At 49.1% G+C, this 13230-nt stretch overlaps 1 protein-coding gene across 1 annotated transcript in view; it reads right to left on the reverse strand.

Annotated features, from left to right (window-relative positions):
- Positions 1 to 2964: 2964 nt before the first annotated feature.
- The window catches only part of MCTP2 (multiple C2 and transmembrane domain containing 2), a 128455-nt gene continuing 118189 nt past the window's right edge, over positions 2965 to 13230 (reverse strand). The window contains exons 21-23 of the mRNA XM_081114885.1: positions 11156 to 11265; positions 7201 to 7298; positions 2965 to 4591 (exon numbers count right to left, since the gene is read on the reverse strand). Of these exons, the coding sequence (XP_080971011.1) occupies positions 4523 to 4591; positions 7201 to 7298; positions 11156 to 11265 (277 nt within the window). The 3' untranslated portion in view covers positions 2965 to 4522. The remainder of the gene's footprint in view (positions 4592 to 7200; positions 7299 to 11155; positions 11266 to 13230) is intronic.

The raw sequence follows: 13230 nt of genomic DNA on the forward strand, positions 1-13230 counted from the left end.
GAGGGGGGTAGCCTCATCATTGAAAAGTCAGTCGTCCTAAAATTGCTCAGACCCAAGAGTATTTGCCCCCACGCCCTGGCCCCCCAAAACCGTGACTCTCTTGAAGGGGTTCATGTAATAATCAAGAATTGGAGCACAGATCAAAACCTTCGGCCCAAACAGACACTGTTCATTATGCAAAATATCTTTTTAATGGACTGAAATGATGATTTCTCAAAGTGCCTTGAATATAAATGACCATCAGTAAATGGTACCTACTGGGATGATTGCCTCTAGCAAACGAGAGGCCTGGTGCACGAATCTGTGCAGGGTGGGGTCTGGGCAGTCCACCCCGAATGGGACCGATTCTGCAGGGCCCACCAGGGGGAGGGGCTGAGGACGGTTGGCCGGCCGGCCCCGCCCCCTAGTCAAACTCCAGTTTGAGGGGATAATTTGCATATTAGCCTTTTATTATATAGGATTAATGGGGTATGCTACTGCAAATGATGAAGCTTACACTTGAGAACAGTTGAGTGGAGGGCGGTTTTCTAGAAATAACCGTAAGATCTGTTTGCTGTTTAAATATAATTTGTACCAGATTCAGCGGGATCTCACAAAGTTCCAAGGTTAACTTTGCTGGAGAAAAACCAAACGGGTAGGTCGCAAACCACTTCTGTTTTTGAAGGTGGTGATAATGACAGCTACTACCGGGTCTAGTTCAAGACAGGTGCCTGGTCAGTGGGCAGATGGGACCAAGGTCGTGTGCTGTCCGGTTTAGCCTCTTTATTAATGATTCGGAGAAGATACTACAGTACAAATATTTCAGGTAATTTTAAGTGAAATTATCTACCTATCGATGGCACAGACACTATTATTCTCATATAATAAGGGGCTTTTTTTCTCTAATCAGAGCCCTATGCTGGGTAACACTTAAATCAATCTGCTGTCAGAGAAAGTTCTGCTTGTCCTTTTTTTTTCTTTTTTGTGGCTGGACCACTTCGGCTTATGCAGGCCTTTTGGGAGTAAAAATATAAAAAGTAAAAACAAATTCAAGGCAAGCCTTAACCATTAACTAGGTCAAAATTACCACTGCCAGATCGAAATCTGATGGATGCATACGAAATCAGTCATGCTAGAGCTATCTGTTAGGCAGTTTAACAAATGACTTCATGTGTTTTTACTTTCCTGACCATTGTTTTGATCTAGTAAAGCAAACACATGCAAAGGCAGGGTTTGTATGTATTATCATAATGAATTAAAGGAACAGGGAGAGAAACTGAAATCTCAGGGTTTCTCAGCTAGAAAGACAGGCCTAATAAAATATTTCCCAGAGAAAAGCTGGATTAAATAATAAATGAGTAAATTCTGGCAGGGAGCAGGCCACTGACACTGGGCTTCCGGCAAACATTCTTTCTTCACCCTGAGGTTTCAAATGCAGCAAGAGGCAACGTTGAATGTTTTGCCTGAACCCACAGGTTTTGAGTTGGAGTCCGTGGACCCGTTTTGAGAGATGTTATGTAATTTTACAAACATGGATGTGTGTCTGCAGACATGGCTTATGGAAGGAGTCCATGAAATTATTTTGAGCCGAACGCATTTGAGAATCAAGATAGCGGAATCCCCTCCCCCCGCCCCCCCGAATTCCTTTATCTGAATGAAAGTAGAGCCTCCCAAAGGAACTCAATTGTTTCAATTCCCTCTCCAACAGCAACCTGGGAAGATAGACTGTCATCACCCGAGACAACAAGAAAACATTGCACCTAAAGAGATATTGCCTCGCAACCACCCTCTCTGTATTCTAAGGACACACCTGCTTTCCCTAAAAGTCATTTTCGTTCCCATGAGCCATTGGGACCTCCTTCCCTTTCTAAGAAGCCATTTCTCTTCCTGTTTTAAGTGCCTTTCTGCTCCTGTAAAGACAGCATAGAAGCCTTTTTAATGCTTTAGTAGGTGACCAGTTAGTACTGATAAAAAAAAAAAAATCTTTAAAAGCTGACGATTGACTAAACTGAATTTCACACACAGTAAGATGGCGTGGGACCCGTCTCTTTTGGGTTTATTGTGGAAAATGACTCCCAGCTCTTACACAATTTTAAGTGTTTATTTTCATTGGTTCTCTTTCCTGTTTTTTTTTTCTTGTTTTTATTGATTTCAAAGAGTGGAAGAGGGTGAGAGAGAGAGAGAGAGAGAGAGACCTCGACGATGAGAGAGAATCATGGATCGGCTGCCTCCTGCACACCCCACGCTGGGGAATCAAGCTTGCAACCTGGGCAGGTGCCCTGACGGGGAATTGAACCCTGACCTCCTGGTTCATAGGCCGGCCCCATACAAATTCCTGGTGACTTACAGAAACCTTCGCATTGCACTTACAACTCCCATTCCGCTTTTGCGTCCAGTGTCTACTTAATCGATTAACAACTGTTTTCCACAGGCAGCTTTTAAGGGTTCATTCGGCCCAGCATCCCAGTCGCTGGTTGGTGGCCTAAACTTGACGCTGAGAATTCCAGTCGGGGGGCCGCAGAGGAAGCAGGTCTAGCTGACGATGCCTTCTGGTCAGACAGTGTTATTTCATTTTGAAATTCTATAGAAAGAGAACAACAATAAAGCATCGGTTCCGCGTTTAAATAAATACGGGGTTGTTTTGCCGCGGAACGTTTTCCTTCCAATGACTGATCCGATCTCGTATGTCTGTTTAAAAAACGCCTGACTGGGGCCCTTACGAAATGATAGACTAGGACAAAGGAGATGATAGCTGGGAGCGAGACAATGAGGCATTGTTTACACAGAAGCCTGAGTAACTGGTTTCACAAAAGAGGTTCTTGGGTGTCTATTGTATGCACAACTAAGAGATTTACTGGAGCTTTTATAATTTCTGCAGGACTCCTTTCCAGCCAGCGTCATTAACGTGAAGTAAATCAAATCATGCAGAAATCTGGCTCAAAGCAAACCCGGGAAGATCTAATCCGAAGAAAAACAGACACGGGGGATGATAAGGTTTAGAATCTTTGGCATGTTTCATAAACATTTTGTTTGAAGATTATTAAATTACAACCCAGAGGGGGAGGATGGCGGGGGTGGGCAACACCATAGTAAAACTCACTATTAAATCAGATCTTTTTCCCCCTCAAATTTCCTTTACAATATATATATTACATATACATATATATAACAGCACATAGAAAGTATGTGTGGACAAATTACAGTCTTTACAACTTACATGTCGCTTGAGAAGAAATTTTCAAATCATATATGTGCACAAAATTGGAACTTTTACGGGGGGAGGTTACTGTGAAATGATGGGGCTGGCAGGAATCGGGGACTCTTGATGGAAGTGGTACTTTTCTAGGAAAAGGGCTGAGAGATTTATTTTTATCTCGGGTAACTTATTGTACCCTTACGAGGAACAAATGATCAGCTGGGGCTGCTAAAATATCTTCACTTTCTGCTCAAAAATGCGAGCAAATGAGGTGATGATGGCCCTTGGGTACGCAGCCTCATGTATTCATCCCTTGCTCCCAGGCCTTGACCTAAGTACTCTTGAGTTCATGCCTTCCTTCTTTCCCTCATTCATTCCGTCCCCTTTCCTGAAGCCGTCACATGGACATTTTAGTTTGGAAATAAGCACATAGTACAATCGGAAGAAATGGTGCTTTAAGACACCCAAATACTTGCAGGAACCCTTCACTTTTGGGACGAGTGTTCCCTTTCGACCTTCCTGGCACCCATTGCCAGCAACGGGCGTGAGGCAGGATGGCTCCCAGCGCCGGGGACTTGACTGAGATTTGGCATACAGATCTTCAGGAATCACGGCTGAACGCTTCCCCAAGGATCGGGGCTAATCCTGATCATTACTGAAAAATCTATAATAACAAAAGCATAATATGCTAATTAGACTGGACATCCTTTCCGGACGTCCTTCCGGACCAAGCTGGGGCTGTAGCTGCCTCGGCTGTGAGGGAGGGATCGCGGCAGCTGCCACAGCTGGGAAGGCCTACTCTTGCACAGATTTCATGCACCGGGCCTCTAGTCTGTTGATAAGATGCGTTCCTTGGGTAGATGGTATCTATCAAAGACTTGTTAGCTCAAAGGGGAAAAAACCAACAACAATGGACTCACAGGAACCATCGTGGGAAAGGAGTGTGGGGGTGGGGAGTGAAAATGAGGGAATCCTCATGGGAACCGGCCACTGGAGGTGTGAGCACAAGTTCAAAGTCCCTCTCGAATGCGAGGGGTCTCCTGGCTGTTCAGCCCCGCGGCAGCCTTGCTTTCTCTCCTCCAGGAGAAGGGATGTGAGTCTTTCAGTCTCTGGATCGCCTCCTCCTGCTGGGCTGGCCCGCTGTGCCACTGGACATCCACGCGTGTACACGTCCCCGTGTGCGTGTGTGCATCTGTGCGCTTGAAGAAGGGGGGAGACGACAGGCAGGGCACCACACGACACGTGTGTCTGAATGGCACTGACCGCGGTGCCACCGAGAGAGCCATACCCTGGGCCCCATCGCCCAAACCCAGAACGGGGTGCTGGCGGCCACGGGCGGCGCGGGTCCTAGAGCCCACTGCGCTTCTTGCGAAGGGGGCTCTGGCTGCTGCACGGCCTCAGCTCCGCGTACTGCACCTGTGAAAACAAACAGACGTGACGCTGGCGGTTCGGTAACCCTAGCTCCCCACACCGTGTGCTAATGGCTCCCCCGGGGGCAGGCCGAGGCAAAGGAAGGAAGGTTCAAAGGTAATGAATCATTCTCTAAACACAGGAACATGGGGGGATTAATTACAGGAAGGATTTGAGGAGTCATGCATCATTTCTGGAAACCAAAATATTAAAAGCAGATTTTTAAGATTTTTTCTAATGAGATGCGTGGGGTTCTTCTACCTGCCCTGGGCACTGCTGGGGGATTTCAGTGGTGTGTGCGCGCGACCCTTCTGCACCATAAGCAAGCTTCGTAACAGCCCCTTGGGAATGTTTGTCTTAGTATATGATACTACGAGTTATTCATTTAAAAAGATCTAAAATCTTGGGGTGTGGGGGAAGACATATCTGCAAATGATATACCATTTATTTTGCCAGAGAGGGAAATAATGTTGAAATTGATACTGGCCCCAGACTTCTATAGATTTCTCTTAAAAAATGAATTTCATTTCCAATGGAATGGCTAAAACATCTGTGATAACTATGAACGGGGGTGGGGGTGGGGAGTCCTTAGTGGCAAACTGTCTATTGTGTTATTAGAAAGTGCTCTTGGCGATACACGGAGGAGGTCTCATTGGCAAACTATCTTCCTGGGACGTTCTTTTGTTGTGTTTCTGTGTGTTCCTGCCGACGCTAACTGGATGACCGCTCTGAGGGCTGCTGTGTGCACAGACAACCCCTGACCAGGCTTGATGGCAACTGGCATGCTCCAAGGAGGTGGGCAAACCCTCACAGTGCCACTCAAGTGCCCGTTCGCTGCAACCCTGCTGCTTTCGTGTGTGAGCTTGCACAGGCTGATGGCGGGATGGCTTTATGTACAGGACTGCAGGGCAGACCACCTGTGCTCACCACCTGGAGCATTCGTGCCAAACTCTCCAAGGGCAGCAGAACCCATCGCTGTAGGTCTTGACCACTACAGTAGGTCAAGAGCAGATGCATGAAATACCAGTGAAGCTCGATGTCCTCACAGTGCTTTGTGAAGGTGCCCTGCGGGACAGGGGGGGGACATACCTGTCGATCTTCAGTGCAGAACAAGCAAGGGCTAGGTGACATTTTTAAAAAATTTTTTAATTGATTTTTTACAGAGAGGAAGGGAGAGGGATAGAGAGTTAGAAACATCGATGAGAGAGAGACATCGATCAGCTGCCTCCTGCACACCCCCTACTGGGGATGTGCCCGCAACCAAGGTACATGCCCTTGACCGGAATCGAACCTGGGACCCTTCAGTCCGCAGGCCGACGCTCTATCCACTGAGCCAAACCGGTTAGGGCCCAGGTGACTATTTTATAATCGTGCAATGCAAATGTCAACGAGTAAATTTATATTTTGTAGAATACATTTTTAAAAAATGTATGTTGACTGATGTCAGAGAGGAAGAGAGAGGGAGAGAGACAGAAACATCAATGATGAGAGAATCACTGACCAACTGCCTCCTGCACGCCCCGGACTGGGAATCGAACCCACAACCTGGGCATGTGCCCTGACAGGGAATTGAACCAGTGACCTTTTGGTTCCTGGGTTGATGCTCAACCACTGAGCCCCACCCGGCTGGACTGTAGAATACATTTTAATAGAGAATTATATCAAAATGAACGTTAAAGGGCTATAGCATCACGGAGTCTGTTTTAACCTCTAGAATTTGGAATGAAGGGGAAAGAAATGCTAGGGCTTCCCAGGCCTACATCCTGAAAGCCACCCAGGTTCCCGAGCACCATCATGTGACAGCGGCCGGAAGACGGAAGTCGATACCGGCTCTCAGATGCTAACACACTGTGTCTTCAGTCACCGTGATGCCGGTTCACGCCACGGCCTCCCGTCTACCGGTTCTCTGATCCCTAATTCTCCATTACAGAGACGGCTGCCTGAACCCTGGGCTGACAGCAGCCTGATCGGTGGGGGCCCAGATGGGGCCACTTGAGGGGACTCGCTGGTATTGTTCCCGTAGCTAATCTCTGTGTCTCCACAGAAACAGGACGCCGCTGGCCTACGTGGCCATTCCCTGTGGGTAATACTTCTGATTGATCTCAAATCATCTCACGCCGTCTCTGCCTCTACGCGCATTCGAGTAAGTCTGGGCTTTTGCCCTAAGCAGCCCTCAATCTTTACAGGGGACGAGATACCAGGGGGGCCTAGGGGATCATCAGAGCCAACAAGAATAAAGAGAATAATCCCCCTCTCCCCTACTCCCCATAAAACGCCGGCCACCCCTTTTCGGACCCCCCACTCGCCCACGCACTGAGCCCATCTTCTCCTCTTTGGGGGCGGCGAGCGATCCCGACAGGGACCGAGACCCCAGCGTGAGTTCCAGACCGTTCTTAAGTCGCTCTTTTTCAGGATAATTTCCCCCAATCATCTCATGCTTTTGGGACAAAGGTTTCCTGGCCGCCTCCCTGCAATAGGCCTCTGTAAGCATGTTTCCGAAGCGTGATCGCAATTACTCACACGCTGGCACAGCCTCGGGCTCTGGGGCTGGCCAGACTCCGGGGGTGGGGGGGTGGGGGGGGCATTGATGGTGACCCCGTTTGTTCATTACATACCTTTTGAACATCAGACGGTACCCTGGAGAGAAAGTCTAGTAGCTCGTTATTGTCGATGGCATAGGGATTTCGGAACTTCTTAGTAAATTTATTGATGCCTGAAAAATAGAAGAGACACAGGTTGATCTCGTCGTCCGTCTGTCTGTCTTTCCAACTCGCCCGACTGGGGGAGGAGGGGCCTTCGCAAGTAAGAAATTAGTGTGAAAGCAATCCCTGGACCCCCAGCCAGGCCCACGCTGCCGTCATGCGGAATCCTCCACAAACGCCTTTTCTTGCAGGAAGGAAGGAGGGACTGCGGGAGCGGGGCCTGCCTTCCCCGGCTGTGAAAATCCCATTACGATCCCAGCAGCAGGGCGACAGGGGCACCCACGGAAACCGGGGAGCTCATTGGCGTTTCGGGGCGACACTGATTCACAGCCTCCCCTGCCAGGGAAACACGTGTCCCAGGTGGGAAAAGACCTTCATCAGCCCAAACAAGTCACAGCTTGGGGGCCGTGGGCCCAGCGCAGCCGTGGGAGGTGTGAGGCCCGAGTTGTGTCGGGGGGGAGGGGGGGAGGGGGGTTAGGGGGGGGTTGGTGTTGTTAAAAAGGAGCTGCAGAAATCTATCTTTTCCTCCCTCCTCCAACTCATTTTCACAGGTTTCGCCTCTCTCCCTGCAGAACAGAACTCGACATGTTGATTGTACTTCGAGGCGGCAGGAAACTGTGAAGAGTTATTATTGGAAAATTATCTTCCCAGGGTTTGCTAACTTAATTTATGGACGGCAGCCCGGGGGGTGTGGGCTGGTCCAGGCAACGGAGTCCATGCTCATTTCAGCCGGGGCCATGGCGACTGGAAGGGGGCTCTGTCCATGGCCTCCTCCTCATAATGGGGCTCCTCGAACCCCCTTCTGGCTCCCAGGCTGCTCCTCGCCTGCACCCACGACTCAGAAACGATATTCTTTTCAGCCAATGCCAACTCTCGTTCACGCTGAGTTTGAGAGGGTGAAAAATTAAGGTGGCCTTCTGAGGCTCCGCCACGGAGAGCTAGTGTAACAGGGGTCGGAGCGGGAAGTCTTGTTAATTTCAGCGACGCGGAGTGAATTGTCGCCTGAGGTGTGTACCTTGACCGGCTCCTATTCCCCAGCCCAGGTCACGTTTCATTGTATGTGTTTGTTTTTCATTTGTTTTTACTTTTTATTGATTTGAGAAAGGAAGGGAGAGGGAGAGAGAGAAACATCAATGATGAGAGAGAATCATTTGATTGGCTACCTCCTGCACGCCCCTTACTGGGGATCGAGCCTGCAACCCGGGCGTGTGCCCTGACTGAGAATTGAACCGTGCCCTCCTGGCGCTCACCACTGAGCTACACTGGCCGGGCACACTGAACTGTTTAATGATCCCTAACACAGACACGGTTTGACGTTTTTCTAATTTCATTGATGATGACTTTACATTCATCGAAGGGCGGGACTTCCTGGATGGCCCTGTACCTGACACAATGCCAACCTCCAGGCATTTCCTTAGAGCAGCGGGTCTCAATCTGTGGGTTGCGACCCCTTTGGGGGTCGAACGACCCTTTCACAGGGGTCGCCTAGGACCATCGGAAAACACATAGATAATTACATATTGTTTTTGTGATGAATCACTATGCTTTGATTATGTTCAATTTGTAACCATGAAAATACATTCTGCATATCAGATATTTACATGACGATTCATGACAGTAGCAATATGACAGTGATGAAGTAGCAACGAAAATAATTTTGTGGTTGGGGGTCACCAGAACATGAGGAGCTGTCGCGGCATGGGGAAGGTTGAGAACCACTGCCTTAGAGAGAGAGGGTCAGGTGACCATCTGCTTTGCAAATGGCGGCCAGGCCACTGTTCACGGTAGATGGAAGCGGGATGGTTGGGCCTGGGAAGAAGACGTCTTACAAATGATCCCTTTTCTCCCAAGTCAGAGCTGCACTGTCTGTCTCCCCTCTACGCCCACAGAAGCTTGATGTTTCTAGCTAAAACTCCCCCCTCCCCTTTCCCCACCCCCCTCCCCCCTGCACGTTCCTTTACACTAAAATCCACGGGCTGTGTTCCTCTAAAGGCATTAATTGTAGCATGGGCTCTTTGGCAAAAGGAAGCAGACAAGGCAAAACGATGCAGGGAGACAAAGCCGTGCGGAGAAAGGATATATCTTCTGTTGTTAATTATATACAGGGTGCGCATCTGGAGTCTTTACAATGAACAGCCAGGCAGGGATAATACCCCAGCCGATCAAAACACCACATTCTTAGTTACTGAGAAGATTATAAACCTGCATCGTCGCTCCGATGCACCAGAGAGGGCAGGGGTAGCCCACAATGCACTGAGACTGACTATGGGAAACTTAGCTGGAATAAAAAGTTATAAGGCACTCAGACTGCAAGCTTCAAAAGCACGCTTTTGAAAAATATATATATAGCCCTAACCGGTTTGGCTCAGTGGATAGAGCGTCGGCCTGCGGACTGAAGGGTCCCGGGTTCGATTCTGGTCAAGGGCATGTACCTTGGTTGCAGGCACATCCCCAGTAGGGGGTGTGCAGGAGGCAGCGGATCGATGTTTCTAACTCTCTATCTTTCTCCCTTCCTCTCTGTAAAAAAAAATCAATAAAAATATACTTAAAAAAAATATATATATATACACATATACATATATGTGTGTATATATATATATACATATATATGTATATATATATATATATATTCATATTCCACTCTCATTTCAGAGTGGGAGAGGGAGAGAGAGATAGAAACATCAATGATGGCAGGGAATCGTGGATCGGCTGCCTCCTGCACGCCCCCGACTGGGGATCGAGCCTGCAACCCGGGCATGTGCCTTGACCGGGAATCAAACCGTGACCTCCTGGTTCATAGGTCAACGCTTAACCACTGAGCCACGCCAGCTGGGCCTCTCTGAATGCCGCAGCAGTCATAGGAGCCAAGTAATGGAAAACCAGGCCTGACACAGACTCTTGTGGGGAAAGGTGGATGGCTTCTCCCACTTAATTTCCTGCAATGCACCCTCCCGCATCAACTCACAGCCCACCCAGCAACCATCGCAAATACTCACCAAGCTGCTCGGATTTTGGCCGACTGCTGGCCGGGGTAGTAAATCAGGTCATGCAATTTACTTCCAGTTTGCCATTTTGGTATCTGCTTTTTTAAAAGCAGCTAACCTGTATATGGGCACACCATTTCCCCTGGTAAATTATACCTTCCTCTCCTTCCTGGCCCTCCTTTACCCCCACTGCTTCTGGGTTTAAGTATTGGGTTGGGCTGTTTTTTTCCTCCAGGAGAGATGAAGTGTCAGGAGCAACCTGGCTACTTTCACACACTACAAAGGGCGAGATGCAGGTGTTCGCTCACTGTTTGAATAACAGTGCAAAGGCAAGGCTACGGGACCACAGCCATATATTATTCCAGGGGATTTATGGCTACGAAGGCCGAAGGGAAGTCACACGCACGATCCCATTTTCACTGGATCACAGTTATGCAACAGCCCTTTCAATAGCGATGCTGACGGTTCACCCAAGCTGGCCTTTTCAGGGAGGTCCTGGATTCCTGGTTGCCTATATGCTTTCTTTAAGCTCATGTTTAATCGCCGGCAGGAGCACATTGAAAGTTTACAGTCACACTTTAAAAAGTGAAGAATAATTGGCCCTGGCTGGTGTGGCTCAGTGGATAGAGCATCGGCCTGCGGACTGAAGGGTCCCAGGTTCGACTGCGATCAAGGGCACGTGCCCAGGTTGCAGGCTCGGTCTCCGGCGAGGGCCTGCAGGAGGCAGCCGATCAACGATTCTTCCTCATCACTGATGTTTCTCTCTCTCTCTCCCTCTTCCTTCCTCTCTGAAATCAATAAAAAATATATTTTTTAAAAAAATGAATGAGTAATTGGTTCTTACCTGGAATGGACTGCTAGCCAAAGGACCGGGCCACACTTACCCCAGATTAACACGAGGTACCGAAGTGGGACGAAGTACAGCGTGACGGTGGCGACCACCAGCACCACACAGGCCAGGAATGAAAGGAATGGCACCGTCCAGTTAAACGTGCTGCAGGCAAACCACAGGAACGTCAATTACTGAGGCGGGAACAGCTACAGCGATTCATTGCTCACGTTTACTTCTTACTCATACAAGTGGAAACGGTCTATGGCAGCGGTTCTCAACCTGTGGGTCGCGACCCCTTTGGGGGTCGAACGACCCTTTCACAGGGGTCGCCTAAGACCATCGGGAAACACATAGATCATTACATATTGTTTTTGTGATTCATCACTATGCTTTCATGATGTGCAATGTGTAACCATGAAAATACATCCTGCATATCAGATATTTACATGACGATTCATAGCAGTAGCAAAGTTACAGTGATGAAGTAGCAATGAAAATAATCTTATGGTTGGGGGTCACCACAGCATGAGGAACTGTATGAAAGGGTCTCGGCATGAGGAAGGTTGAGAACCACTGGTCTATTGGGAAAGTTTCTTTGAAAACCCGGAGAGAAAGTCTGCCGAAACGACTGGGCACCGGAAAAACGTTCTTCAGGAGACGGTCACCAGACCAATGGCCATTGAGCTTCCGGGACCCGACAGTTCCCAGGAGAAGCTTGGCTCTCAAAAGTGATTTAAGACTGCAATACTGCCCGGCTGGCATGACTCAGTGGATGAGCATCGACCTAGGAACCGGGAGGTCACAGTTCGATTCCCGGTCAGGGCACATGTCTGGGTTGTGGGCTCCATCCCCAGTGTGGGGCGTGCAGGAGGCAGCTGATCCGTGATTCTCTCTCATCATTGATGTTTCTCTCTCTCTCTCTCTCTCTCTCTCTCTCTCTCTCTCTCTCTCTCTCTCCTTCTCTCTTCCTCTCTGAAATCAATCCTATATAATAAAAGCCTAATATGCAAATTGACCAAACGGCAGAATGACCGGTCGCTATGATACGCACTAACCACCAGGGGGCAGACGCTCAACGCAGGAGCTGCCCCCAGCTTGTAGATCCCAGGCCAGCCAAGCGGGTGCCAGCGGGGGTCCTCCCCCTCACCCCCTTGATCACCCCACTGGTCGCCCCGATCACTGGCCAGGCCTAGGGACCCTACGCATGCACAAATTTCGTGCATCAGGCCTCTAGTAAAAATACATTTAAAAAAGAAAATACAGACCATTTTATGTAAATGCAACCCCATCGGGGGAGCCTCGCTCTCGGGGTTTTATGCAAGTCTTTTATGTGCTGGTTGCCAATAGCTGGCAGAAAGTTTTCCATGGTCCTTAAGCCCCGAATTACGATGGAATTCTGACAGAGTTACACAAGACAGTCCCCTGGAGTGCCCAGCGAGGACACGAAGGTCACTGTCCTCATGAATGGCCCAAGAAATTAACAGGAGCCGAGCCTTCCTGTGTCGCAGCTGGGCGAAACAGTGCCCCGTTCATGGCTGAAAATATGTCCTGGCCGTGGCCACCGCAGCTGTGCCGGGGCAGCCGGCCCTCGGAAGTGCTGCAGAGAGTGGGGGCCTGTTCCCGTCACTCTGCCCTCTTCTGCCATCAGACACATTTCCTTGCTCATTACCAGCCACACAACAGCCATGTTTGTCTGCAAGAGACGTTCAGGCACGGAGATGCTTTCACCAAACACACGGCCTTCCTTCCTCGGGCTTGCCCCCACTCCACAGCCTCTCATCCTCACTCAATTATTTTTAAATATGTTTTTATTGATTTCAGAGAGGAAGGGAGAGGGAGGGAAAGATAGAAACATCAGTGATGAGAGAGAATCATGGATCAGCTGCCTCCTGCACGCCACCTACTGGGGTGGAGACCACAACCCGAGCGTGTGCCCTTGACCGGAATCAAACCTGGGACCCTTCAGTCTGCAGGCTGATGCTCTATCCACTGAGTCACACCAGCCAGGGCTCAATTTTTTTTTTTTTCATTGACTTTTACAAACCACTCAAGTCCCTGAATGACCCGCCTCACCTCCAGGCATGCCAGGACCATGGCCTATGGCACAGGCACACTAACTCACCTACA

Source organism: Myotis nattereri, assembly GCF_964212035.1.
Source record: "Myotis nattereri genome assembly, chromosome: 21".
NCBI lineage: Eukaryota > Metazoa > Chordata > Mammalia > Chiroptera > Vespertilionidae > Myotis > Myotis nattereri.